Source organism: Brachypodium distachyon, chromosome 4, assembly GCF_000005505.3.
Source record: "Brachypodium distachyon strain Bd21 chromosome 4, Brachypodium_distachyon_v3.0, whole genome shotgun sequence".
NCBI classification, from domain to species: domain Eukaryota; kingdom Viridiplantae; phylum Streptophyta; class Magnoliopsida; order Poales; family Poaceae; genus Brachypodium; species Brachypodium distachyon.
In genome coordinates, this window is record NC_016134.3 from 1,516,275 (window position 1) to 1,542,325 (window position 26,051).

General features: G+C 45.9%; 4 protein-coding genes across 6 annotated transcripts; 2 read left to right on the forward strand and 2 right to left on the reverse strand.

Annotated features, from left to right (window-relative positions):
* The first annotated feature begins 265 nt into the window (after positions 1–265).
* On the forward strand, positions 266–5,008 carry LOC106866651. The gene is made up of 3 exons (XM_014902238.1): positions 266–1,450; positions 1,806–2,044; positions 2,236–5,008. The coding sequence occupies exons 1-3, from the start codon at positions 266–268 to the stop codon at positions 5,006–5,008; spliced, it is 4,197 nt and encodes a 1,398-aa protein (XP_014757724.1).
* Positions 5,009–6,213: 1,205 nt separating this feature from the next.
* On the forward strand, positions 6,214–9,511 carry LOC100827118 (L-type lectin-domain containing receptor kinase IX.1). The gene is made up of 3 exons (XM_024463105.1): positions 6,214–7,807; positions 7,923–8,536; positions 8,635–9,511. The coding sequence occupies exons 1-3, from the start codon at positions 7,031–7,033 to the stop codon at positions 9,257–9,259; spliced, it is 2,016 nt and encodes a 671-aa protein (XP_024318873.1). The 5' UTR covers positions 6,214–7,030; the 3' UTR covers positions 9,260–9,511.
* Positions 9,512–11,703: 2,192 nt separating this feature from the next.
* On the reverse strand, positions 11,704–13,344 carry LOC100840358. 3 transcript variants are annotated; one of them, XM_024463337.1, is made up of 5 exons: positions 13,045–13,182; positions 12,830–12,965; positions 12,460–12,556; positions 12,070–12,227; positions 11,704–11,988 (listed from the first exon to the last, which is right to left on the reverse strand). In XM_024463337.1, the coding sequence occupies exons 3-5, from the start codon at positions 12,532–12,534 to the stop codon at positions 11,892–11,894; spliced, it is 330 nt and encodes a 109-aa protein (XP_024319105.1). In that variant the 5' UTR covers positions 12,535–12,556; positions 12,830–12,965; positions 13,045–13,182; the 3' UTR covers positions 11,704–11,891. The 3 variants fall into 3 exon arrangements, with proteins under 3 accessions (XP_024319105.1, XP_003577963.1, XP_003577964.1); XM_003577915.4 differs by lacking the exons at positions 12,830–12,965; positions 13,045–13,182 and adding an exon at positions 13,193–13,344; XM_003577916.4 differs by lacking the exon at positions 12,830–12,965 and having other exon boundaries at positions 13,045–13,186.
* Positions 13,345–13,690: 346 nt separating this feature from the next.
* LOC100836808 (homocysteine S-methyltransferase 3) lies at positions 13,691–17,599 on the reverse strand. The gene is made up of 7 exons (XM_003577739.4): positions 17,229–17,599; positions 15,735–15,791; positions 15,448–15,653; positions 15,239–15,368; positions 14,933–15,136; positions 14,745–14,816; positions 13,691–14,348 (listed from the first exon to the last, which is right to left on the reverse strand). The coding sequence occupies exons 1-7, from the start codon at positions 17,427–17,429 to the stop codon at positions 14,196–14,198; spliced, it is 1,023 nt and encodes a 340-aa protein (XP_003577787.1). The 5' UTR covers positions 17,430–17,599; the 3' UTR covers positions 13,691–14,195.
* Between the last annotated feature and the right edge of the window lie 8,452 nt (positions 17,600–26,051).

The following is a 26,051-nucleotide window of genomic DNA, read 5'->3' on the forward strand; positions in this document are numbered from 1 at the left end:
CGTGCTACCGGCGGTCCCTCCCTCGGCGTTTCGCATCAATTTGCTCCATCCGGACGCTTTCATGGTCATTTTCTCCGACCACGCTTGGAGTGCTGCACCATTTGGGGGTGCCGCTCTCCATCAGGCCGTGGTCCCGCCGCTTCTCCTCGGTCTTCTGCAGATACAGGTACCGCGTCCGGCTATTCATCGAGGGCATCCCGCCGCACGCCTTCACGACGAGCATGGCCAAGCGGCTCCTGCCCAACGCCATGGTTGATCGTCCAACATGGAGGAGGACATGTCCTACTTTGTCGTCTACGCCTGGATGGAGAATCCGGACGAAATTCCGAAGGAAGTGACGCTCGACATCCCCGAACCGCCCGCGCTCGGCCTGCCGGGCCAGCTGGCGGACGGCCTCATCGACGTGTTCGACGACTACCTCGACTCTGACAACCCCAACCCACCGGAGCTGCTCAGCCACACTGTCCTCATTCACCTCGACTCGTTGCTGATCTTGCCCCCGCATCAAGGCAACTCTTCCAGGCGCGGCCGTCGGAGTGATAGGGTCCAGGCCTATCGCTTCTGCTGGGCCAGGAGACGCTTGGATGGCACGGCGGACATCGTTGAGGAGATGCAGCCTTCCGTCTTCATGAGGTTGGGTTGCTCTGGCGATCTGGGCTGCCACCGGGAAGTCTCGGCCCAGCTCGCCTCGACACGCGCGCCATCCCCTTCGGTGGGGGAATCTTTCCGCTCCTCCGACGCTGCCCTGCTGCCCCCGCCGTACGTCCCTGTTATGCTGCCGCTCCCTGAGGCCTCCGCGCAGGCCGACCTCCCGCCGGTCGTGCCCGCGCCCTCGCCGGCTCCAGCTCCCCCGCTGGCTCCAGCGGCGCCGGCTCCTTCGCCGATCCTGGTTCCCGTCGTCCTGCTGCCGGAACCAACCGCGCTGGTGGATCCACCTGCGCCGGTGGTGCGAGCTGCGGCACCGCCTCCCACTCCCGTCGTGGTGCCTCACATGGTGCCCCATGAGTCTGCTGCACCGCCTCTCGCCCCTGCCGTGGTGGCCGACGTGGCTGCCACAGCTGCGACCCTAGCCGGCTCCCCCTCGCTCGCCGACTTCCTCCATAGGGTGGCTGAGGCCGTGACGCCGGGCCTGCTGCAGCTCGCTCGCCCCGCCGCTGGGCCTGTGCCACCGAGAAAGAGCAAGAAGCCCTCCCCCAAGCCAGTCCGTCGAAGCTGCCGTCTTGCGAGCAAGAAGCTGCCAGCCTTCGATGATGTGTTGTCAAGGGTCAAACGTCTGATTTGCAAGAAGCTGGGCGTGATATTTGACGAGGCTGCCTCCGACGACGCTGCCATGTTGTCTCGGTATGCCGCCTCGTTCGAGAAGCCTCTCTCTGAGGTGCAGATTGCGGCTCTCACGGCCCTGGCGCAGCGCGGAGCTGAGAAGACCAAGAAGGCGTGGGTGCCGGCCGTGGTCTGATGTGGTCTGAATTGTTATGGCCGTGGTCTTGTGTTCCTGTTGTCCTTGTATCATGGTTTGTTTCAAGTTATTAGTGTGGAATGTGAGGGGGCTTAACTCCCCAGCTCGTCGTCGAGTCGTTAATAAAATGATCAGAGATCGAGGTGTGTCGGTTGCCTGTCTGCAAGAGTCCAAGTTGAATGTTGTTTCCCCTGCCGACGTATCTCAGTGTTGCGGTTCTACCTTGGATGGATTCGTCTTTGTCCCTACTGCTGGCACTTGTGACGGTCTGATCACTGCCTGGAATTCTGAACTCTTATCCTTGGTGCAGTCTTACTCGAATAGCGACATGTTGGCCACTCTCTTTCAGGATCGTTCGTCTGACTACAATTTCTGGGTGGTGAATATTTATGGCCCTCAAGGCACTCAAGAGAAGAGGAACTTTCTTGCTTTGCTGCGTCAGTTCGTCCTCCCTATAACGCTGCCCCTCCTGCTCGCCGGGGATTTTAATCTAATTGCGAGAGCTGCTGACAAAAACAACACCAACATTAATCGCGGCCTTCTCAATGCCTTCAGGAAGTTTATCAGCGATCACGCTCTTCAGGAGATGTATTGCATGGGCGCAAATTTACGTGATCGAATGAGCATTCTAGTAATGTCAAAGTGAAGCTCAATCGTGTCCTTTTTAATTCTTCGTGGCAGGACATCCTGCCAAACTGCTTATTGCATGCAGCCTCCACCAACGTCTCAGATCATGTGCCTCTTATTCTTATTTCGGATGCCTCTTTCAAACCCTGTAGGCGGTTCCATTTTGAAAAAATTTGGGTTCATCGGGAGGGCTTTTTGGAGACTGTTGCTGCTGCCTGGTCTGCTGTGCCTCTGGAGCCGAATGCCTACGCTACTTTGCATCTGAAATTGTCTGAAGTTGCCAAGGCTCTGTCTCGTTGGAGCACTAATTTCAGGGCTGACCTGAATTTGCAATCTGTGATTATTAATGAAATGGTCTTCATGTTGGACAAGGCTGGGGATGCGAGGCCCCTATCGGCTGATGAGCTTGTGTTCCGCCGCCATCTGAAGCTTCTTCTTCTGGGAATTGCCTCGCTGGAGCGATCCATTTGGCGGCAACGCTCTCGATTCCTATGGATCAAGCACGGGGATGCTAATACTAAACTCTTTCACTCCAAGGCTTCCGCGAGGAGGCGTCGAAATTTTATTCCGGCTCTTGTCAGCGGCGACATGAGGATTTGTGACCCCGAGGAAAAGATCACTATGCTGCACTCTCATTTCAATGCCATCCTCGACTGTTCTGAACCACGTTTGCGCTCTTTGAATCTCGATGAGCTGCAGCTTCCGAATGACGACCTGCATGATCTCGTGCTTTCCTTCCAACCTGAGGAGGTGAGAAAGGTTATCATGGACCTGAATCCGGACAAGGCGCCCGGGCCCGACGGGTTCACTGCTAAATTCTTTCAAACCTGTTGGCACATCATTCACCTTGACATTTTGGCGGCGTTGCAACTATTCTGGGAAGGAAATGGTCAGGATTTTCAGTTTCTGAACTCGGCGTCGACGGTCCTCCTGTCCAAGTCGGAAGAGGCTTGCTCCCCTGCTCACTTCAGACCGATAAGTCTCATTCACAGCTTCGTCAAACTCGTCGTCAAGCTGCTCGCGCTTCGTCTGAGGCCCCACATGCCTCTTCTTGTTAGCCCTTGCCAGAGTGCTTTTATTCATGGGAGGAGTATTCATGATAACTTCTCCTATGTTAACACCTCGATCAGGAGACTGCACAGCTTGGGTTATGCTGCCATCATGCTGAAATTGGACATCTCTAAAGCTTTTGACTCCGTTTCATGGGATTTCTTGCTGCATCTCCTCCAGCACCTTGGGTTCCCTGCCCGATGGCGTCTATGGCTTTGTGTGCTGCTTCGTTCGGCCTCCACCAGAATTGTGGTCAATCAGCAGCTGTCGGATTTTATTTGGCACCGGCGAGGCCTCCAGCAGGGCGACCCCCTCTCGCCGCTGCTCTTTGTGCTAGTCATGGATTGTCTTAGGGCACTGATTATGGCTGCAGAAGGTTTTGGGCTCTTGCTCCCGATTGGACGGCCTCCTATTGCTTCAAGATTGTCTTTATTTGCGGATGATGCCGTCATGTTCATCAACAACTCTCCTAACGAAGCAACCCACGCTGCTGCCATTATTGGTTTGTTTGGTGATACGACTGGTCTTCATGTTAATTTGGCAAAAAGCTCCATCTTTCCGATCCGTTGCCCGGGGCCGGATGAGCTCCAGAATATCGTTGCTGCGCTGCCGTGTGCCCTCAATTCATTTCCGTGTTCTTATTTGGGCATGCCACTCTCCGCTTCCAGGCTGCGAAGGGCTGATTTTCAGCCGCTCATTGACAAGGTTGCGAAGAAGCTCAGCGGGTGGAACGGGCAGTTTCGCTCATCGGCTGGCAAGCTCACCCTGGTCACCTTTGTCCTCTCAGCTATCCCGACCTATCACATGATCGCGATTCATCAACTGGCGTGGGTTATTAAGCAGATTGATAAGTTGAGAAGATCTTTCCTATGGTCCGGCACCGATCACTGCTCTGGGGCTAAATGCCTTGTCGCTTGGAGGAAGGTTTGTGTTCCAAGACAATTTGGGGGCCTTGGCATCCAGGACCTCGCCTTGCATGGCCGTGCTCTCCGTGTTCGTTGGCTATGGCTTGGGTGGGGTGGGGCTGACCCGCTCCGCTTCCGCTTCTTTGCGAAGGACAGCTGTTCCAGGCCGGGACTGTTTTCAAGCTTGGGAACGGTCGAAGATGCTCCTTCTGGCACGACCCTTGGGCTGATGGCGCCTCTCTCAAAGAGTTGTTTCCGACGGTTTTCGCTCATTCTAATGGCAGGATGCTCTCGGTGGATTGCCGCTATCAAGAGAGACCCGAGCCCGAAAGTTCTTGTCGATTTCGTCAGGCTTTGGCAGAAGCTGCAGCTCGTCGTCCTCTCTGACGATGAGGATGAGATTAGGTGGAAGTTCTCGGCTTCTGGAGCTTATTCAGCTGCCTCCGCGTACAGAATTCAATTCCATGGCCGCACGCGGTCCTCATTTGCAAATGTGCTATGGAAGCCTCGGATCCCTCCCAAGATCAAGTTCTTTGCGTGGATTGCTTCTCAAGGGAGATGTCTCACTGCTGATCGGCTGGCCATCCAAGGTATCCTGCATGATCCGCTCTGTCCTTTCTGCCGTGTTGTCAATGAGACGGCGCCGCATATCCTTCTTGACTGCCCCTTCGCGCGGGGTTTCTGTGCCTCCCTCGCCGTCAAGCTGCACTTCCAGTTCGCCGCCCCTTCGCAGCCTGACGCTGCTTCGTTGTCTTGGTGGCAGAGGGCCTCGGCTTTGCTGCCCTCCGCCGCTGCCAGGGAGCGTCTCAACTCCTTCGTCATGCTTGCCTGGCGGTTCCTTTGGCTCGAGAGGAACGCAAGAGTTTTTCAAAATCGCAGTAGAAGCCTTGCCCAATTGAGTGATGCCGCCTTCGACAAGCTCTTGGCCTGGAAGAGGGCCGGTTGTAAGGGTGTTGTTGATTTAGGATGATTGATCGTCGTTGGTATCAGACCGTTAGGCCTCCTAAGTAGTGCTCTCTTGTTCTGTTGCTCTTTGGCCTTTGTTATTTCTCCTCATCTCTTGTAAGCTAGCTGGCCTCTTGGCTTACTCTTTCGTCCTTAATCAACGTTTCGTCAAAAAAATGATGTCTCAACTTTGACTAAATTTGAATGCATCTATGCACTAAGTCATGTCTACATACATCTAAATTTTGACAAACTTAAGACATCTTTTGTTTGACGGAGGGGGTATGATTTTAATGTCGGCATGTTGAATTCTACAAAAATTCAAAATACTGAAATTGGTAGTACAAGGTGTTCGATTGCACCACATGTAGAATACAAAACTTGCTTGAACGATTATGTGCTATACTCATAGTTGTCATGGAAACAAAGAAAAGTTTCCATGAGGGTGGATCGCATGGAAATTTTCCTTTGAAATAGCATGTCCATAAGAAATATTTCAATGGTTTCAAATTCTGCAATTCAAACGAGCTAGCTACTCCAAATTTCCTATGCAATTGCTTTGAATCAAAGAGGACCTTAGAATCTCATAGATTAGTATTTCTGAACACATGCTAATGTTGTTTTTCTAGTTGGATCGCATGGAAGTTTTCAATTTTATTGAAATAAATTCAGTGGGTTCATAAGATATGTGTCTACCATGTCACAAAGTTTCAACTCCAAATTCATTATACACAGAGAGAAACAAAATAGACAAATGCAACCATGAATAGTGTTAGAAATTTTGTCTTTTCGCGATCTACTCACATCCGGATTTGTCTTTTTTTGTTTCATGAATAGTGTTAGAAATTTTGTCTTTTCGCGATCTACTCACATCCGGATTTGTCTTTTTTTGTTTCTCTCTGTGTATAATGAATTTGGAGTTGAAACTTTGTGACATGGTAGACACATATATTATGAACCCACTGAATTTATTTTGAAATTTTTGAAAACTTTTTAGGAGTGCTACCGTGCGTTAGGAGCACTGGATATCTTCTCGGCCGGTCAATGGTCAGGGTGTGCACATCAGAAGCCAACGGCCATCATGTACGCTACTCGCCTACTCCATCCTATGTTCATCAAACTACATGGGGCTACTCGCTAAAACGAACTTCGATCTCGAGAGGTGGCAAACAGGTTGTCAACAACTTTTCGCATCAATTGCTGGAATGAGCCGTGCCAAGTCGAGCCAATCTCCGAAACGCCCCCAAAAATTCTTTCCCAGCCACCATGGCCGGCCCCCTCTACCACAAGCTAGCCGTCTCGAGGAGGCGGATTGCGGAACGGAAGCTGTAAACATTGGACTCAGCACTGCTCCTCCTCCCAGTGACCACACACTCTTCTCCTCTTCCTCTGCTGCCGCCGTTCCTTTTCTTTTGCGGCGACGTTCCTCCTCGTCTAGCGCCGCCGCTGCCTCTATTTCGTCTTCTGTCGCCGTTCCTTTGCCCCGCCTGCAGCTCCTCCATTCATGGAACACCAAAGGATGCACCCCAGCTGCTGCATCCCCGGCTACAGCACCCCTGGTGTGCGATGCAACCCAGCGGCTGCAGACAAACCAAACACGCCCTCAGTGCATGTCTGTAGCCTAATGTTCGTGCAAACCTGTGGTGCATGGTCCACGATTCGTGGTTGACGAGCCCAAAGCCACCGAGTTTGATCTCAAGTTCTGAACTCATGATTGGTCTGTGTTTTTCCTGTTTTGGCACGACGATTGGTCTGTTAAGAACACCCAAACCGGCCGGCCGCGCTCAGACTGAATCAATGGAGTAAGCCTGCCTGCCTGCTTACCTGCTGCTGATCAAGGACAAAATAAATATATTTAGGATGTCCGGCGAAGTAATACCTCATCTAATCTAATGACATTTGGCATGGTAGCAGATCCAAACAGCTAACTAATCATTATGTAATGCCGGAAGATTATCAAAACTGAGGCTAGTACTGTAGTACATAACTACGTACTAACATATACTCTAGTTTTTAGAGCTAGCAGTAATTTGCTAGGATCCTGCCGATGGCGTCGACCATGGCTTCTCGCGGCCTTCTCCTCCTCCTCCTCCTGCTTCTCGCCATTGTTGCCTCCCTTTGCGGCCCTGCGATTGGTAAGCAAGACAAGCTCGTGGTTCTCGATTATGCTCCTTCTTGCTCCAACACCAACAACTACACTGACGGCAGCCAGTTCGGAAAGAACCTCGATGAGCTCCTCTCCACCCTTACCACAGCCGCTTCGAGCAGCGAATGGTTCAACACCAGCACGGTAGGGGGCGGGGCCGACCAGGTCTACGGCCTCATCATGTGCTACGCCGACTATGACGAGGACCATTGCCTGGATTGCCTCACCAGGGCACCCGCCGAGATCACGCAGAAGTGTCCGCACAGCCGGAACGTGAGCGCCAACTACAATGCCTGCCTTCTCCGCTACTCGGACAAGCGCTTCTTCGATGCTGGCGACCTCACTTATGATGTTGATATTGGCATCACCACCCCCTACAAGCCAGTCTCCCATTTCGTCCAGGACATGGATAGCGTGAATCAGGCGCTGTCGCGGTTGTTGGATGAGCTCGCTGACAAGGCCGGGGACTTGTCTCGGCGGTTGTACAACTATAGCCAATCATACACGGACCGGGTGCTGGGCAAAGAATCGATATCCGGGCTGGCACAGTGCAGGAGGGACCTGGCACCCAGCGTGTGCAACAGGTGTATTTCCGCCTACACTATAAGCCTGTCACGCATGTTTCCGAACCAGAGCGGAGGTGCCATCAAGGGTTACAACTGCTACCTAAGGTACCAGGTCGGCGCGTTAAAAATCACCATTCCGCCTGAACCGGCAGTAATGCCGCCCATTCAGCCTATATTAGCACTTTCTCCATCAACGTCTCCAACACAAGGCGGTAAGTCTTAGTTAGTTCCGTTCAAAGCTAGAGTTTCATACGACAGAATTTGCAGGATTTGAAGTGGCTAGCGTGTTTGCACCTAATGCAAAATGCAATACAGGTAATCCTAAACAAGGGCTTGTGATCGAGCTCTCTGTGGGTTCTGCATCCTTCTTTATCATTCTTCTATGCTTCTTCACCTTGCTCATTTCACGGCGATGGCGAAACCAGGCTAAAATTCACGAGGAGGGTAACATCACGGACGATGATCTGATCATGGAAGACGACTTTGAAAAAGGGGTTGGGCCAAAAAGATTTCGATACAGGGACTTGTCCATTGCAACGGACAACTTCCCCGACCAGAGAAAGCTTGGGGAAGGAGGCTTCGGATCGGTGTACAGAGGATTCCTCGCGGAATCAAAACTTGATGTGGCTGTCAAGAGAGTGTCTAAGAGTTCTAAGCAAGGGAAGAAGGAATACATCTCCGAGGTGAGGATCATAAGCCGGCTTCGGCACCGGAACCTAGTGCAGCTCATTGGTTGGTGCCACGGTGGCGGTGAGCTGCTCCTTGTCTATGAGTTGATGCCCAAAGGAAGTCTTGACACACATCTATACAATACGGACAACATACTACCATGGATAGTCAGGTAAGCATTCATCTTACCCAGATTAATAATATTTTGTTTCACTGTGTTGTCACAAGCAACCGCCGTTAATTTGGTGACACTGCTTATTTTTCTTGCAGGTACGAGATTATGCTTGGACTAGGCTCTGCACTTGTCTACCTACATCAGGAATGGGAGCAATGTGTTCTGCACCGAGACATCAAGCCAAGCAATATAATGCTAGACACATCCTTCAACGCCAAGCTTGGGGACTTTGGTTTGGCAAGGCTTGTAGACCACGGACAAGGACCGTACACGACAGGTTTTGCAGGAACTATGGGCTATATGGACCCTGAGTGTGTGATCACTGGGAGGACTAGTGTCGAGTCTGACATTTACAGCTTCGGTGTCGTCCTTCTAGAGATCGCCTGTGGCAGGCGGCCCGCGGTGGCTCGGGAAGAACCAGAGGACATAATACATCTTGTCCAATGGGTTTGGGATTCATGGGAAAGTGGAAGGACTCTTCAAGCGGCTGATGCTCGGCTCAATGCAGATTTTGACAACCGGGAGATGGAGTGCGTGATGATAGTCGGGCTCTGGTGCACACACCCTGACCCCCGCCTAAGGCCTTCGATTAAACAGGCAGTCAATGTTTTGCGGTTTGAGGCGGCGCTGCCAAGTCTTCCAGCAAAGATGGTGGTCCCAACATTCAAACCGACATTCCATACCTATGTTTCTGCGTCTCAGCTGACAGGGGGCAGATGACATGAATGCCTTGATAGATTCTTAGAGTGTTTATTACAGCATTTGTAGGGCAGGAAGTACCTAGTTTTTCATAAAGATAAGTGTATTTTTTGGTCTCCCAAGTTGTCGAAGGTACCTATCTGCGTATGCCTTTTGCCCCTCAACCCGTCAATACCGAACATGTCAAGGTTTTTGTAGCCTGACCTTCATGTCGGCTCTCATCTTCCCCGTCACTCTTCTTCAGTTCTTCTTCCTCCCCTAACCCCATGTCGCTCATGCTCACAAGAGTTGTCCACACTGTCGCGATGGTGTATACATCGTCAATGAAAACGATGGATGCCATGTTGTCCCGGGCGGGCTGCGCAGGAGCAAGCCGTGAGGCTCCAAGACGGCACGAGCGAACAGCACCAAGGCGCTGGTCCACGATCTTGACCCACGGGCCCATGTCCCTTTGCAAACCCGCGGCTTCAAGCCACCTATATCACACACTAGTAATGCTCTAGCATGGTGCCCAGCCCTACTGCTGCCACCACCTCCATCAGCAACACTATGAGCAAGGTAGAGAGGGAGGAGGAAGAAGAGAGATAGGAAGATGGAGAACTAACGGATGGATTCCACATTCGGCTAGAACCAACCACGCCACTAGAGCTGGGTTTTTGTCCACCGGGAGTCCACGAGTGCACACAAAGGTTCAAATGAAGGGAAAGCCAAGAAAGGTAGTACTACTATATGTCAATGACGATAATGCAAAAGAAATGTTTTTTTTTGGAAGAAGAGAAAACATCCCATGAAAACTACAAGTATGTTTGTTTGTCTAATCACGTAACAGAAATGGCAATTTGGTAGCACAACTGCAGTGGTACCCTCGAGGAATTAGTGTTCATTCTCAGGGTTCCTGTCCAAATCGAAATGGTTGGACTCTTGCTGGCGTTCAACGTGCAATGACCACTTCTGAAAATGGATGTTTCCAGGAAGATTGCTCGTAAAAGGTTTAATCTGTTGAAGATCACTTTTGTCGTCTGTTTAGCCAGTTTAGGGAGAAATGAGACCTCCATATTAATTCGTGTGAATTCCCTAGCGTTGAATTACTAAATGTTCCAAGAAGGTGACCTTTCTCCCGGAGACATCCGCATGTACATAAGAAAATAGGGAACGTGATTTAGGGAATCTGATGGAGAGGATCACTTTTTCTCAACAAAAAAAAATCTCTCTCTCCCATCCTGAACCAGTTTTAGGGCACCTGCTACTGCTAGAGATGCTCTGAGTTTTTCTGGGTTTTTTCTGTTTTAGGGAGCAAGCCTTTGGTTCCCTAGATTTGGGGAAGAAGAGACAGAAAATAAGAAATTCCATATAAAATTTAGAGATTGGGAATAGGATAGAAAATCTCCTGGAACAGCAGGGTATTTTTATGGAACGGTGGCAATTTTTAAGGGATTGGAAACCACTTTAGGAACCTGGTAGAGATGCTCGGGGCCCGAAAAATCTTTAGTTCTAAGTCAACGATCAGGATAGTTGGTTCTTGATCTAACAGAAATTGGGTACTTAATTCAGGACCCGCTGGAGACGCTGACGTGCCAACAAAATAGAAAGCGCAGATTAAAGACAGACAAGTTTGGTAATCTCGCGGCTGGATTCCTGCAGTGTGGTGTTTATATATGGTGTTGGGCAACGACGTCGTTTCCTGTGTCGTTTACTAGCTCCGATTTCCACTACTAGAATCCAAAGTCCTATCATGCTCACTATATATAACTGCTAGCTAGCCCTGTCTCCCTCAGGACCGTCCTGGGAGTTGGGAATTCCCAAGTGATATCACCAAAGAAGACATCGAGAGCAGAAGGTAGCTGAGCTCCTCCAATGGGGAAGAAGCTGGAGAAAATGCAGAGAGCGGTGGAGCAGCACAAGGGGAAGCTCTACATCATCATGGCCTGGATTTGTCGAAGCATGTTTACTTATGCTCAAGGTTAATCTGTTTCTAAGGTACGCGATTGGTGAAGACATGATCCTGGCACAATTGTATTACCATGTCAGCCACTTCAGAACTCAGGAAGCATAGGATGGATGAAACCTATAAGCAATCAAAGGATGGATGTGCTTTCTGCCTTGTAGCGAGGCAAGAAAATCTTCAAAGCTTCCAAACCGCTCCCAAGGATTATAGCTCCAGACTTGGCGTTTAGGATTTATGTTTTGCACAACTCTACATAACAATGTGATAATTGCATGCAGAACCTCCACACAGAAGAATCACCACAATATCTACTGTCTTCTCATAATATAATGAACTAAGAATGGAGCCAAGATAGCCTATTACTCCGTACTCTATTTTAAGGGCTGTGTGCAAACCTCTTCATTAAAACATAGTGTTGGTGAATTAACAACAGAGAATGAAGTTCTTGTTTCAGCTCCGCTGCTGCTCAATGTTTCTGCTACATCAAGAAATAAGAGCAAAGCAACGAAGACCGAGAACAGCCATGCTTGAATGCGCTATCTATATTCCAAAATCCATTTCACTTGGGATGTACATATGTTCTTAAGTTTCTGCCTGGACTTTACATTAGATATATGTCTGAAGGAAGAGCATATAGCGGTAAATGCACTCTGTTTCGTGATGTAAAAAATTAAGCTATCTAATAAATAAACAGAAGTCAACCAGCAGTTAGTTTCTCTTATCTTTCTCTGTAGATTCTGGTTTATGGATACCCATCTCCTGCATCTGTTGTTCGACCGGCACAAAACCAGTTTCTGCCAAAAACCTGCAATACAGGAATTGCTGTTCGCTAAATTATTCATCACAACAAAGTGTAGGTCACATATGGGAAGAGGAGGGTGCAGACCTGTTGAGAAGCACGAATAGAACTGCACCAATTGTTACGAGCAAAAGGACATGCCCGGCGATCACGAAGTCACTTGAGAAAAATGCTAGATAGAGCATTGCAGTAAAACATAAGGCCAGTAGCAGAAATGTTATCTGGAGCACAATCCACGTGGGGGCCTACACCACAAGGTAACATCAGTTACGGATTTGTTTCTTGTTATTTGCATATTCGGATTCTGTTATTTGCATATTCAGAAACCGCATAAGAAAGGGACAAGATCACAATTAAATCTGGGACTGAATGTAAACACTAATGAGTATTGCATAATCCGGCGACGACGGATGAGACCTAATTAAATTTAAGACTGAAACATAAGGTACCCGCATAAGAAACATTGCAGTATCTTACATTAACACCAGAAGACAAGGCTCCCACCAAGATAGCTTCAGCCGATGATATTTCATTCGGGGAGCACCCTACCATTCTCCGACCAAGGTTATAAGCACTGGCAGAAATAACAGCACATTAATTTGAAGCTATATATGTTTCTGCGTGAACAATAAAGTATCTTGTCATTGTCATCCATCTATGAATATTCAGAAATATGGAATGTAAGCAGACGATGCTTACAGTTACACCAAACAAACTGTTCAGAAATTACCCACAAAACCAACAAAGTTCAAACCATAGCTCGGATTTTTTTCCACAAATAAAAGGCCCCAATTGACACATGCTCGAAAAATAAAGGGGGGGATTGGAGGAGGCCACTACATCCTACATGAGGGGCTGCTACTGTACGGAGGGGGATGAGAGCAGCAGCAGCTGTCGTCCTTGAGGAGGAGCTGCTGTTTTCCAGAGGGGAACGGGAGGAGAAGCTGCTGAGATCTACACGAAGAGGAGAGGAGCTGCTTCCGCTGTACACAAGGACGTGAGAGGAGGAGGAGACTGGATACTGGGGAGAGGATGACGGCAGAGGGAGAAGGAGATTTGTACCTCCAGAAGCGGCGGGGCTCGCTGGTCGTCGTGGACCCGAGGCCGGGAAAGCTATGGCAGGAAGGGCGGCGGAGAGAGATCTGGTGGCCGGGAGAAGAGAGAGGAGGGGGACAGGGAGAGGAAAGAAGATTGAGAGGAGAATCCGTACCTCAATAGACAACGAGGCTCGCCGGTCAGTCCGCCGGCGACGGCGACGGGCGAGATCGAGGGAGAGAAGTGTCAACGGCCGAATCCCGAGTTCCTCGATCCGGCCCCTATACATGTGGCCATCGGGTCGGGCTTTTTTGAAAAGCCCGAAAGCCCAGCAGGCCTGGCCCGCAAACCTATGGTCTATGGGCTATGGAGTACTCCGTTCGTAGTATATGTTGGTACCAAACGGGTCAAGGCTCGGCCCTAAATTAGGGTCTAACTCTATTCTCAATCTTGATATTATATAGACAGACTAAATCAGAACCGATCTCTTAATTTCTGACTTTTGGAGCTTGTCAGTTAATTCATGTGTTCCCTTTTTACAAGACTTTTGACAAGCTAAATTGACTTGCCAAAACGCTTTATAAAAGGGAACCTAGGGAGCAGAATAAAGGCTCCAGTTTCAGAAGCAAAATAAGGTGATGATCATGTAAATGAGTTTCTGTTAAGAAGAAAATAAATATTCTGGAATGACTAAAGAGTGTTGTGGTAATTTGGTATCACAGCTACAGGGGGGAGGAGGTCCTCATCTTAAAGAGGGAAATACAACCATAGTTCAGACAAAATTTACAGTACAAGAAAACAGAGTCCACAAGGTTAACATAAGAGCTTATTAATTATTATTACACAAGGTTAACATCTCCAGCACAACTCAAGAGTCTGTATGACATACATAGTGTTCAGCTCTCTTGATAGCTAATAAGGGGGTCATGAACTTCGCCGCAGATTGTCTAGCTCACTTCTTACATAGACTTCAGCTCTCTTTGACTGATTGTACCTGGCCAACTTAAGAACTAAGGACATATACAGACCGTCCTTTCACAAATGTAAGTGCAGAACTATCTCATTTGCAGGAGAACATTGTGTTTCTCTTACTAAATCTCCAGGACATGTTGTTCATATGATAACACCAAGGAGTGATGCGTCTGAAGGAGTGCGCCGCAACTCTACGCCACAGATAACTACGGTGCAGGCAAGCATTGGTTAAGGGATCTGTTTATGGCCCTGATGGTGTTCGGAGTTGTCCTGCAGCAGCCCCCGATAAGGGCAGCCCCGTCTTTGCACCACTCGCTTACATAAGAAACGAAATCACCATCGCACACACCAGTGGATTCCTGCACACCAAAATGAAGCGTTTCTTTATTAGTGGACAGGCTAGAGGATGGCCTGTCAAGTTCTAGCTGCTAGACAAGGGAAGATGAGATGTAGTGGCCCCTTGAAAAATACAGATGTATTAAAAGAAAATGAATAAGGTACTGTGTTTTTTTTTCCTCCATTATGCTGTCCGAGAAGAAACTAGAAGTGGTAGTATGATTTATTTATGTTTTGCACTTCGGGGTGGATGCTCATCCATCCTGCTTACATTTACCTTTCTACCTAAGGTGGAGTGAATTTTTAAAAAAAAGAACAGGAATTAGCTAGAGTTAATAATTTGCTTGACCGGTTCTTGTGTTACTAAAAAATGACTGTTTCTATTAAAAATGGGTGTAAGTGGATTGCAATGAACTTACCACCCACTCCTTTTTCTCAGCATCATATCTTTCCCCACTATTGGGATATATCAGAATTGGCTTGTCTGTTACCTGTGGTAGTGCAGCACAGCATAGCTAGTCAAACAAAGAGAACTACAGAACACGGGAAAAAGATGGAAGCTTAACTTGCATTGTTTGCAACTAAAAGGAATGTTAGATGCTTTTACCTTCCGAATGGAGAGTATCAGGCCATGAATAAATCTTGGAGGCGTGCAGTTTATTCCAACTGCACCAACCTTTGCACATGCATTAGCAATAGTAGCACATTCAATTAGTGAGTCTCCACTCACAACATTAACTCCATCTTTTGAGTTGAAGGAAAACCATGAAGGGATACTTATGTTGCATTCATCAAGAAGTTCAACATATGCCTAAAGACCCACCATAAGCCAGCATCAGATATTATTCCACAAGAATGTACTGTAAATTCTGAGGTGCCATATACCCGATGCAAACAATAAAATCCAGTGTACCTGAGCTTCCAATTTGTTGGGGATTGTTTCAAAGGCAATCAAATCAGGACCTGCTTCTGCAAGAACCTGAAGCCTTCGCCGATGAAAATCTTTCAGGAATTCTAGTGTTCCAGCTTCACCATAATCCCCACTAGGTACAGCCAAGAAAAGATTTGTGATTTTTCGGCAGCAAAATGAGAAAGAATGTGCTATGTTAAGTAGTAAAATACCTGTACTCGGAGCCATCAGCAAGATAAGCCCCATAACTTCCTATGGAAGCTGCAACCAAAATAGGATGTTGCATGGGAGTGGATTGATCTGGATGCTCCTTCAGAAACATCTCACGTGCTTCCTGTGCAACCTTAACACTCTTCGTTAGTAAATCTTCACCTTGTTGTTTTGAAAACCCCTTAGACTCAAACCCTTGAATGGTAGCCTGCAACATCAAATGTGATTGTTAGTATGTCCATAGATGTCACAGAAACAGAAAGGAAAGAGTGAAAGCATATCTTGGAACCTGATATGATGCTGTGATTATGATGTTTGCACCTGCTTCTATGTAGTCCAAATGGACCTGTTTCACCAAATACATTCGAAGATTAACATACTATGGCAATCTGTAGATGGCTATTTGTATGCGAAAAGACTTTTTTTTCGATAAAGTGAGCCGCTCGCTATAATGAAACAAGGTCTTCTCCAATTATGGTTTGCACGTAGCACCTAACAGTAACTGCATAGTTCATCAATAGATTTACACAACTAGTCTATTCTGAAATCACCTGGATGCCTGAATCTGGCATCCACATGTCAGATCAAACATGTTTCCTGAATTTCAAAAGTTAGACTAGTCTATAGTTAATATCTGAAGTCACCTGGATGTCATTATCCGGCATCCACATGTCAGGTTAAACAAGGGTCCTGAATGTAAAAGATGCAGGATTTGATCTTCACGAATGTTCAACGGCAAAGTAAGAACTATCTGTCCAGATCAGACCTCACCAGTGCATTTGCGAGGCCAGACAGAACTAGTAAAGCACTCTGCATGATACACCCAGGGCAGCCAGACCAGTTTCAAGTTGGCCCAACAAGGTCAGGTTTCAATTAACCAAGGTCAGGCAAGGCCCCTTGGCTCATAAAAGGCAGACTCAACGTTCCCTCGAAAAACCTCACGTCGGACAGAGGCCAGCCCTAAATCCCAGGCTCTCAAGTCATAATAGAAAAAGGCTGAATAATAAAGACTTAATCATACTCTTCGACAAGGATAGGCAACATTCCTAAATACCCCGAATATGTTTGGCATGTGGCATAAACCTTTATTCCTGATTCCTGAATGATATGAGGTTCTGGGCAAATTTGGCTGCTAGGACACACTTTTTTTTAGAAACAGCTAGGACACACTTTATTCCACACAACTCTAAACCAGCTTTTGCACGCTTGAGAGTTTCCATTCAGTACTGTCCTCAGATGCTCATCAAAATTGTAACATCAGAGTCCAAAGAAGTGACCGGCAAAAAACATGAGTCCACGGAAGTTGATACACACACGCACAAAAAAAAAGGAGAAATGAATTTTCCCTTTCTCTACCAGCCAAAAGCATGCTAAAGAGAGAAGAATACTCCACATACGAGCATCGCATGAGGCGTTGCACACTGCCTTATTGTAATGGAACCGTGGGGCATTTTTCCAGCATCACTGGAGAAGAAAAAAGGCAACATTTTCAGCCTCCTTGCAAACTAGCGACCTAAATGATTTCATGATGTTGACTCGTTCAGCTTTAATGACTGTTAAATTTAACTGATAGTTAATCGTCCCGTGTCTAAAAAAAATTACTGCTAGAATTTTTCAGTAACCCGGACTCATCAAGAATCATGCTTGCACACCGCCATTTCTACTCCACTCCAATCAACGTTAGAAAAGAAGAACTAACGAATACTACGAACTAAAAACAGCGAAGAGAAAGAAAAAAAAACGCCGAATTAGCAAAGGTGGTTCGGCGGCGGCGGCGGCTTGCCTTGCGGATGAGGTGAGGGGAGGCGAGGATGCACTTGGCGCTCCAGAGCGGGTCGTTGAGGTCGGCGCCGTGGGCCTCCAGCTCCGTGGCCAGCCCGCCGTCCAGCACCAGCCTCCCGCCGCCGGCCTCCAGCCACCGCCGCACCGCCGCGCACGCCGCCCCCTCCTCCCCCACTCCTCCTCCTCCGCTCTTCACCACCATATCTCCCCTCCTTCTTCTACTTCCTGGCGGCTGCTGGCTGTCCTCAGAGAGTACAAGGTTTGCGAGTGGGGAATTGGGGCTCTGGATTTTGCTGCGTGCGGTGTGTCGTGGGTGGCCGCCTGGGCTGGGGGGCGGTTTTGTAGGGAAAGAAGGGAAGAGAGAACCTCAGCAAAGGAGGAGTAGAGTGGGGTTCAGCTGGATGTTTGACGTGGCAGCATTGTTAGGTCTATCTCCCTTATCTTTTTCCTTTTTTATGTATACACAGGAGTTTCCCTTATCCTATGAAACTTGGTACCAGACCTTCTTGTCCTCATGCAACTTCGATTGCTTCTTTACTTTTCTTATTTTGTTTTTTTGTTGGAAAACAACAAACTAGATGAGTGTATAAAGTTTGTGATGAGTATTGTGACATGAAAATGGCAGGTTGTATACAAGGAAGGCAGGAAGGTGCACATTCATTGTACCTAGACATGTTAGGAGGCAACAAAGTAAAATTTCCTCTATTTTTCCAATGCTCTATTTCTATCGACTGAATGCATGAGCAGTGTCACCGAAGGAAAAATTCATATTCGTAAGAATTTCCTCTAGTTTTCCTGTGAAACGAAGAGGCCTTGAATCAAACGACCCACGTGGGAAAAATCCCCGAGGATTAGAATTCTCCAAAAATCGTTTGAAATTCTTTTGAATTAAAGAGCCATCAACTGTTGTTGTTCAAAGGTTTGGTTGTATCATTTTGTTGTGGCCACCAATGACCAATCTTCAATAAGTGGCTTGCCGATCTGTATTTGACGTCTGCACTTATTCTATAGTGCTATATCTAACTATAACTACTAATCTTATCTCTTGTTCCTATCATTCTTAAGCATCATCGCGTTCCTCCAATTAAAGATTCCTATAAAACTCAATAACCGTTCACTCTCAAGAATTCCAATTTCACCGATGTTGACGCCCATTACGTGCATGGTAGGAAAGATGGCACTCCAGGTCAGTGTCATCGTACCAAAAATACTCCCCAAACATTGCCAAATCGCCATCTTGAGCAGATAAAATACCCGCAGTGGAAACGATATCGACATAAGTGATGAGCACTCTGGCACAAAATTGACGGCTTACATATAAAAGGAAGGTGGTCCATGTGCAAAGCCTAGCTCAGTTGATGGGAGCCTTAAGATGTGGTTATTAGATTTGTGTGGTATTCGACTTTGACTTGAATCGATCTAGACGTTTGTCCATGAACCGATATTGTGAATAGATTTTTTCTTTTCTCATACTCTCTCTAACTGAATCAGGGAATATCAATTTTCTATTTTAGTTTCTGAAGAACAGTAAAGGGGGCGAACAGCTTGTTTTCGGACAAAGTTAATTGCCACTGGGACTGGGACTACCTGTTTTGGGAGAGACGACGCCACGAGCAAAGTTGCCAACTCCAGGCGCAAACTTGGCCAGCATCAGATCGGCAAGGGGTAACCTATATGCTGTTTTATGCGTACACGTACGACTCACCTTTTGCCTAACCAGGAACCAGTGGTGTCTCGTATGATCTTGGGATTAATTAAGCAGCATATTCTCTCTCGTTCCGATGCTTATCCAGTTTAGATCACGACGATTGAGTAGATTTGTTAGAATGAAATTCTTGTTCTATTCCACTAATTGATAATGATATTTATACAGGGTGAAAAGACACCAATACATGCATTGGTGTCCTAAACTTTTGCTTTCGCGTCCCAAATTTTAGAACAGTTACATAACTAACTGCCTAATTAATCATTAATTAACTAAAATTAATCTAATTGATCATAAATAATTATTTTCAACACTTCCCTTAATCAACAAATCTACGAGATTATCACATGATTTGGTTTGCAAGATATTTATCTCCCCATTTTGTTGTAATTCATGAGGATAGAATAGTTTAGGTGTAATATGTTTAGTTATATTGCTTTTTATATAACCTGATTGCATCTGAATAACACAAGCTGAATTATCCTCATAGATAATCGTTGGTGATTCAATTGAACCAATACCACATGATTATTGTATGTGGTTAATCATTCTTTGTAGCCATACACTTTCACGAGATGCTTCGTATAAGGCTATTATTTCCGAATGATTTGTCGATGTAGCCACTAGAGTCTGTTTAGAAGACTTCCACGATATGGCTGTCCCACCGTGTAGGAACACGAAACCGGTCTGGGATCTGGCTTTATGGGGATCAGATAAATAGCCAGCATCAGTGTATCCGATTAGTTCAGAGTCTTAGTTTTCCTTTCGAAAATATAGACCTAGATCTCTAGTGCCTTGTAGGTAGCAAAAAACTTGTTTGACACCTACCCAATGGCGTTTTGTTGGAGCTGCGTTGTGTCTAGCTAGTAAATTTACCGCAAATGCAATATCCGGCCGGGTGCAGTTTGCTAAGTACATTAATGCTCCAATGGCACTAAGATATGGGAATTCAGATCCCAAAATTTCCTCTCCGTCACCTTTTGGTTTGAATGGATCTTTGTCTACGTCTAGAGATCGAACTACCATCGGTGTTTTGCATGGATAGGATTTGTCCATGTTAAATTTCTCCAAGATTTTCTAGATATACGTAGCTTGGTAACCAATATTCCCGAAGGAAGGTGCTGAAGTTGTAAACCTAAACAGAACTTGGTTATATTCAAATCCTTCATTTCAAATTCCGTCATTAGATGATTACGAGCCTCATCAATATCCTGTTTCCTGCCAATGATGTTTAAATCATCAACATATACAGAGATAATGCAAAATCCTGTTTTGGATTTCTTGATAAATACACATGGGCAGTCATCATTGTTAGAGTAACCCCTTTTAATGAGAAACTCACTTAGTCAGTTGTACCACATTCTACCCGGCTGTTTTAAACCGTATAAAGATTTATTCAACTTTACACAGTACATGTTGCGTCTTGCGTTAACATTCGGAATTTGGATTCCATCGGGAACCTTCATGTAAATATCCGAATCTAATGACCCATAAAGATATGCAGTCACGATGTCCACCAACTTCATAGATAGACGATTTTGGACAGACAATGAGATTAAATATCGGAAAGTAATTCCACTCATAACTGGAGAATATGTTTCATTGAAATCAATGTCGAGTCTCTGCGTGAACCCTTGTGCTACTTGTCTCACTTTGTATCTCACCACCTCATTGTTTTCGTTCCTTTTCTAGACAAAAACCCATTTGAATCCGACTGGGAAAACATTTGGAGGTGTAGGTATTACTTCTGTAAATACTTTTCTTTTATTGAGCGAGGCTATTTCTGCTTGAATTGCATCTTTTCATTTAGGCCAGTCGGAGCGTTTTATTGAGCGAGGTTTTTGGATCATGATCATTTAGAAGGTTGTCTGCAATCTTAGTTGAGAAATATGTGTCGACGAATGTAGTTTTTCTATTATATGTTTCTCCAGTATCTAAATAATTTGTGGAAATTTCATTTACCTTTGGTGACTGTTCGCGATTTCCCGTTGCGGTTAAGTTTAGGTTTTCCGATGTCCCAGCATCAGTAATTGAGTGCACTATTGAGCTATGTTGTGGATGTTGGTTATCCACAGGGTGTATTTTAACCAATTGATTTCGGTCAATCAAATGTTGACTCACATTTGTTGTTGTTGTTGAAGGAGGTTCGGAAGGTTTATTCTTCTATTTTCTTTGCCGCGGCTCCTTCGTCTGTTCCGTTTGTTGCTTGCTGGAAGCTAGATCATTTTTAGTTGTCGTACGTCTCCCCCTCTTCCTTTGAACAGTAGGTGCAGGAGGTTGAGTGATTTTTATAGGTACCTCCACTCTTTCTGGTACGTTCTGTGCAGGATTATAGGATTTAGTTACACCTTTGTAATCAACAAATGCGTCTGTTAAATTGTTTCCAATATGTTGCAAATTTATAATTTTCTGAACCTGTTGTTCAGTTTCTTGAGTACGTGGATCAGAGGCGGAAATGCCTTGGACATTCCAATTGATTTCCTAGCATTCTTGTTTTTGGTACTTTAAATCTCTCCCTAATGCCGGGAAATGGTCCTCATTAAAAATACAATCAGCGTACCGGGCAATGAATAGATCCCCTGTGAGAGGTTCTAGGTACTTGATAATTGACGGTGATTTGTACCCCACATAGATCCTCAATTTTCTATGTGGTCACATTGATGTACGTTGTGGTGGTGAGATCGGTACGTATGTAGCGCAACCAAATTTTCGCAGATGGGAAATACTTGGTGGATTTCCATGTACTAATTGAAGGGGAGAAGTAGTGTGATATGCAGTTGGTCGCAATTGAATTAAATCAGCGGCATGTATAACCGCATGACCCTAACAAGTTGTTGGTAGATTACAATTTTGTAATAAAGGTCTTGCAATAAACTTAATTCTCTTAATAAAAGATTCAGCCAAAACATTTTGTGTGTGGACGTATGGGACTGAGTGCTGAACTTCGATTCCTAATGCCATGCAATAATCATTGAAGGCGCGTGAGGAGAATTCATTGACATTGTCCATTCGAATTGTTTTAATTCGATGCTCTGGATAATGAGCTTTTAATTTAATTATTTGGCTCATTATCTTTGCGAATGCATGGTTACGTGTGGGAAGTAGACACGCATTAGACCATCTTGTAGATGCGTCAATTAATACCATGAAATACCTAAATGGTCCAAACAATGGTTGAATAGGACCACAAATATCTCATTGAATTCGTTCAAGGAATTGTAGTGTTTCCGCTTGTATTTTAAGATAAGAAGGTCTTAAAATGAGCTTGCCTTGTGCACATGCTGTGCATACAAAATCCTGAGATTCTGAGAATTTTGCTTTATTAAGATTATGACCAACAGAATTATTAATAATTTTCCCTATCATCCCAATACCGTGGTGACCAAGGCAATCATGCCAAGTCTGGATTGTATTGACATTCTGAAAAATTATTTTATACGCAACATGGGCTACAAGCTTTATGTATGTATAGTACAATCCGGACGATAAAGAAGAAATTTTTTTAAGAATTTGTTTGCCATATCCGTTACTTTTTGTAAATAGGAGAAATTCCTCATTGTTGTCATCGTGGGTTTCTATATGAATACCATTTTGACGGATATCCGTAAAACTTATTAGAGTACGAGTTGAATCAGGATACAATAAAGCGTTCTCGATTATTACTTGTGTACCCATAGGAAGTGTGATGATGGCCCGTCCAGAACCAACAATTAATGTATCGCGTCCAGCGATTGTCAAAATATTCCCTTACATTTTAGTAAGGGTTTGAAAATATTTTGTTTCTCTAAGTATAGTGTTTGTGGTGGCGCTATCCACAAGGCAAAGTTCTTCGTCCATTTTGGATTGACTCCCGTAGAAAAACTATATATGGAAAAGGAAGAATTTTAATATCATTCTTAATAGATATATAGAATACATACAAATTTATTTATGTATTAAATTGATAATACAATAGTAATTTACAATACATATGTCAAATATGTAGGTATCAAAGTGCTGATACAATAATGTAATATTACAATATAGATGACAACAATAACTATAATTTAGTTACAACAATTACTTATAAACGTAAATATAGATAATATCTATTTCGGAGATAGGTGAACTATTTTAGGTCTCCAAACACATCATTTGAAGTGAATTCAATGATCATGTTCTCCGTGCTCATTAGATCTCCGGACGATCGGATTGTCGGGTTGTTGCTTGGTTCCTCTTTGACATCATGCGAACAACCGGCTTCCTTGGAATTGTCGGATTGGAAATTGAAGTGTGATTCAAATGTTGGTCCTTGATGAGCAGGTCGCTTGCGTCCTACGGATTGTAGGTACAGATCTACCAAATGTCGAGGAGTACGGCATTTCTTTGTAACGTGCTTGTAGCACCCACATTTTTGACAAACTTTAGATTTGTCGTATTGTGGTTTGGAATTGCCTTTTCCCTTATCCTGTACACGAGGCTTGTTTTTCTTGTTGCCCTTTTGTTTGACTTTGAAGTTGTTTGGTCAATTATTCGATCCATTGAACTTGTTGTTCTTCTGAAAATTAGCATGTACTTTGGGTAAAGGTGCAGCGCCTACCGGACGCTGATGATGATTTCTCATTAGAAGTTCATCATGCTTTTCGGCCTGAAGTAAAACATGGATAAGATCAGAATATCTAGTAAATTGGCGTGCACGATATTGTTGCTGGAGGATCCAATCGGCCGGAAGCATAGTAGATAAGGTCTTTTCAATCTTTTCCGCTTCAGTAGGTTCCTTCTCGCAAAATTGCAATCTTGAACAAATTTTATGAACGGCATGATTGAACTCTCCAATAGATTCAAAATCTTGTAGGCGTAGTTCAATCCATTCATGTGTGGCTTCAGGAAAAATTACGGCCTTCTGCTGTTCATATCTAGTTTGAAGAGAAAGCCATAGTGTGTATGGATCTTCTTTCATGAAATACTCTAATTTAAGATCAGCATGGATATGATTCCTTATGATGTATAAGGCATGATATTTGTGTATTTCTGTGATGGGCACTTGTCCCTTTATAGGAGGTTGTATGGCCGCTGAAATTCCGCGTGACGCAACGCTCACTTTTACGTCCATTGCCCAAGTTGGATAGTTTCGACCGTCGAGGGCAAGTTCATCAAACTCTTTCCCGGTCATTTTGTCCTACATGGGATTGAAAAACTATTGATTTTGTCAATTACTAATAGGTAAAGCCAAAATATTGTGGTCATTGTTGTAAGTAAATTGCAATAAAATACATGAAATTTGATCAATGTTAAATTCATATAGTGTAGACCTCAAATAACACTTTGAAAATAATACTCAATTTATTGGTATAGATCTCTCAGCTCTACGCAAAATAATTCGCTGCTTTCAATAAGGTGTATGTTCCCACGGAACATTCAACGCAATATATTGTTTTACCGTTATTGAACGTCTGTAGCACCTTGTGTTATTTAATATTGGAAGAGCACGTTGAAGGTAGTCATTGTGCGTATTTACACAATGTAGACCTCTCAGCACTACGCGAAATAATTCGCTGCTTTCAACAAGGTGTATGTTCCCACGGAACATTCAACGCAATATATCGTTTTACCTTTATTGAAAGTCTATAGTACCTTGTGATTCGTATATATTAAATTGAGGTAGTCACATGGTGATAATTTTGTTTATCACAAATGGAGGTTTTTCTTGAATCATGTCTATTTTTGGGCATTTTTTGTGCCTTTTCGAGACTTAATTGTTGAAGCAAAACTCTCAAAAATGTAAGAAATAAAGATTTCAATTGCAAAGTGTAAATATCACATGTAATAGGAGATGTATATTATACAAACACATTGAACACGACAATATTTACATTGACATTTACATAGGAATATGTCTTTAGTAGGAATATATCCTAAAACCCACTGGAATCTAAATAAATATAAGTGCAGGGACCTATAAGTATGTAAAATACAACTATTAAATAGATATATGGACCAAATCGCAAATTGCCGGAAATCCTGGACTTTTCTGCAAAATGGCCGAAGCCAGTGGAGGAAGGGCGCGCGCAAGGGAGGGGCTTCAGGCAGGGTGGGCCTGGGCCTTGGCGGCCTTTGGGCCGGCCCAGGTCGGGCGGAGCGAACCGGCGCGTGCGATTAAGAGGAGGGGCAAGCTCGGGCGCGGGCGGTTAGGGTTCCCCCGTCGCGACGCCGCCGCTGTTGCCTCTCCCCAAATCCCACCGCCGTTCGGCCCCCGTCGTCCGCCTCGCTCCTCTGCCGCAGCCCGTCCGCCTCCTTCGCCACGCGCTCAGTGGGAGAATGGCCCTCCCTCTTCGGATGAGGAAAGGCCAAGGGCGGTGGGGTTCCACCCGGTCCGGCGCGGTGGGCCGTCATGGCGGCCGCGAAACGGCGGAGGAGCCGGCGCGTCTCCGGGTTGACATCTTCAAGTCCGCCGTCGTCGTCGTCTTGGTCCGCCACAGTGTTCCCGCTGTTGGTGGATTTGACGTCGATGCGAGGCAGGGTCGCCGGCGGGGTCGGAGATGGAGGCAGCGGCGTCGTGCCGTCGCGCGTGGGGCACGGGCCATGCCCGTGGATGGGGCAGTAGAGGGGCAACGGCGGCGGAGCAAGCGCAAGGATAAAATCATCGTCTTCTCCAGGCATTGGCGGCGCCGGTCCGTTCAAAAGCCACTCCATTGATGGGACGTACTCCGGGGAGGCCGGCGGCGTGATGTGTGGCACGGTTGGCGGCGCGGTGGCCATTGGTGTGGTGGGCAGGGGTGCAGTGGGGTTGGGGCCGGCGGCCGTGGCGGGTGATGCGGCCACGCGCGCGAGGCGAGCGGCGGCGAGATGGCCAGCGGCGGCGTGGAGTCTCCCGGCGGTGAGTTCCCCGTCGGCTGCCCACTTGGCCCAAGAACTCTAACATTGTCACAAGAACTAGTGGTAGATCATAGGATGCCATGATTCTTACTTCTTTGATCGTAGAGCAAAACGTGGCTGATAACGTGTTAGAATTCTTGTTTTATTCCATTGATTGATGATGATATTTATACAGGGTGAAGAGGCACCAATATATGCATTGGTGTCCTAAACTTTTGCCTTCGCGTCCCAAATTTTCCAAAATTAGTGCCTCGTCTTCCCTGC

What these genes read in the sequence shown, in the direction of transcription:
- LOC106866651 (XM_014902238.1), top strand. Translation starts at nt 266, where the DNA reads ATGGAGGAGGACATGTCCTACTTTGTCGTCTACGCCTGGATGGAGAAT. An exon ending in AGGCGTGGGTGCCGGCCGTG is followed by an intron (nt 1,451 to 1,805) that starts GTCTGATGTGGT and finishes ACTCTCTTTCAG; the next exon opens with GATCGTTCGTCTGACTACAA. An exon ending in GATCACGCTCTTCAGGAGAT is followed by an intron (nt 2,045 to 2,235) that starts GTATTGCATGGG and finishes CAAACCCTGTAG; the next exon opens with GCGGTTCCATTTTGAAAAAA.
- LOC100827118 (XM_024463105.1), top strand. Translation starts at nt 7,031, where the DNA reads ATGGCGTCGACCATGGCTTCTCGCGGCCTTCTCCTCCTCCTCCTCCTG. An exon ending in ACTGCTACCTAAGGTACCAG is followed by an intron (nt 7,808 to 7,922) that starts GTCGGCGCGTTA and finishes AGTCTTAGTTAG; the next exon opens with TTCCGTTCAAAGCTAGAGTT. An exon ending in ATACTACCATGGATAGTCAG is followed by an intron (nt 8,537 to 8,634) that starts GTAAGCATTCAT and finishes TTTTTCTTGCAG; the next exon opens with GTACGAGATTATGCTTGGAC.
- LOC100840358 (XM_003577915.4), bottom strand. Translation starts at nt 12,534, where the DNA reads ATGGTAGGGTGCTCCCCGAATGAAATATCATCGGCTGAAGCTATCTTG. An exon ending in CCTTGTCTTCTGGTGTTAAT is followed by an intron (nt 12,228 to 12,459) that starts GTAAGATACTGC and finishes CTTGTGGTGTAG; the next exon opens with GCCCCCACGTGGATTGTGCT. An exon ending in CTATTCGTGCTTCTCAACAG is followed by an intron (nt 11,989 to 12,069) that starts GTCTGCACCCTC and finishes CCTGTATTGCAG; the next exon opens with GTTTTTGGCAGAAACTGGTT.
- LOC100836808 (XM_003577739.4), bottom strand. Translation starts at nt 17,429, where the DNA reads ATGGTGGTGAAGAGCGGAGGAGGAGGAGTGGGGGAGGAGGGGGCGGCG. An exon ending in CCCCTCACCTCATCCGCAAG is followed by an intron (nt 15,792 to 17,228) that starts GCAAGCCGCCGC and finishes TTGGTGAAACAG; the next exon opens with GTCCATTTGGACTACATAGA. An exon ending in TAATCACAGCATCATATCAG is followed by an intron (nt 15,654 to 15,734) that starts GTTCCAAGATAT and finishes TTGATGTTGCAG; the next exon opens with GCTACCATTCAAGGGTTTGA.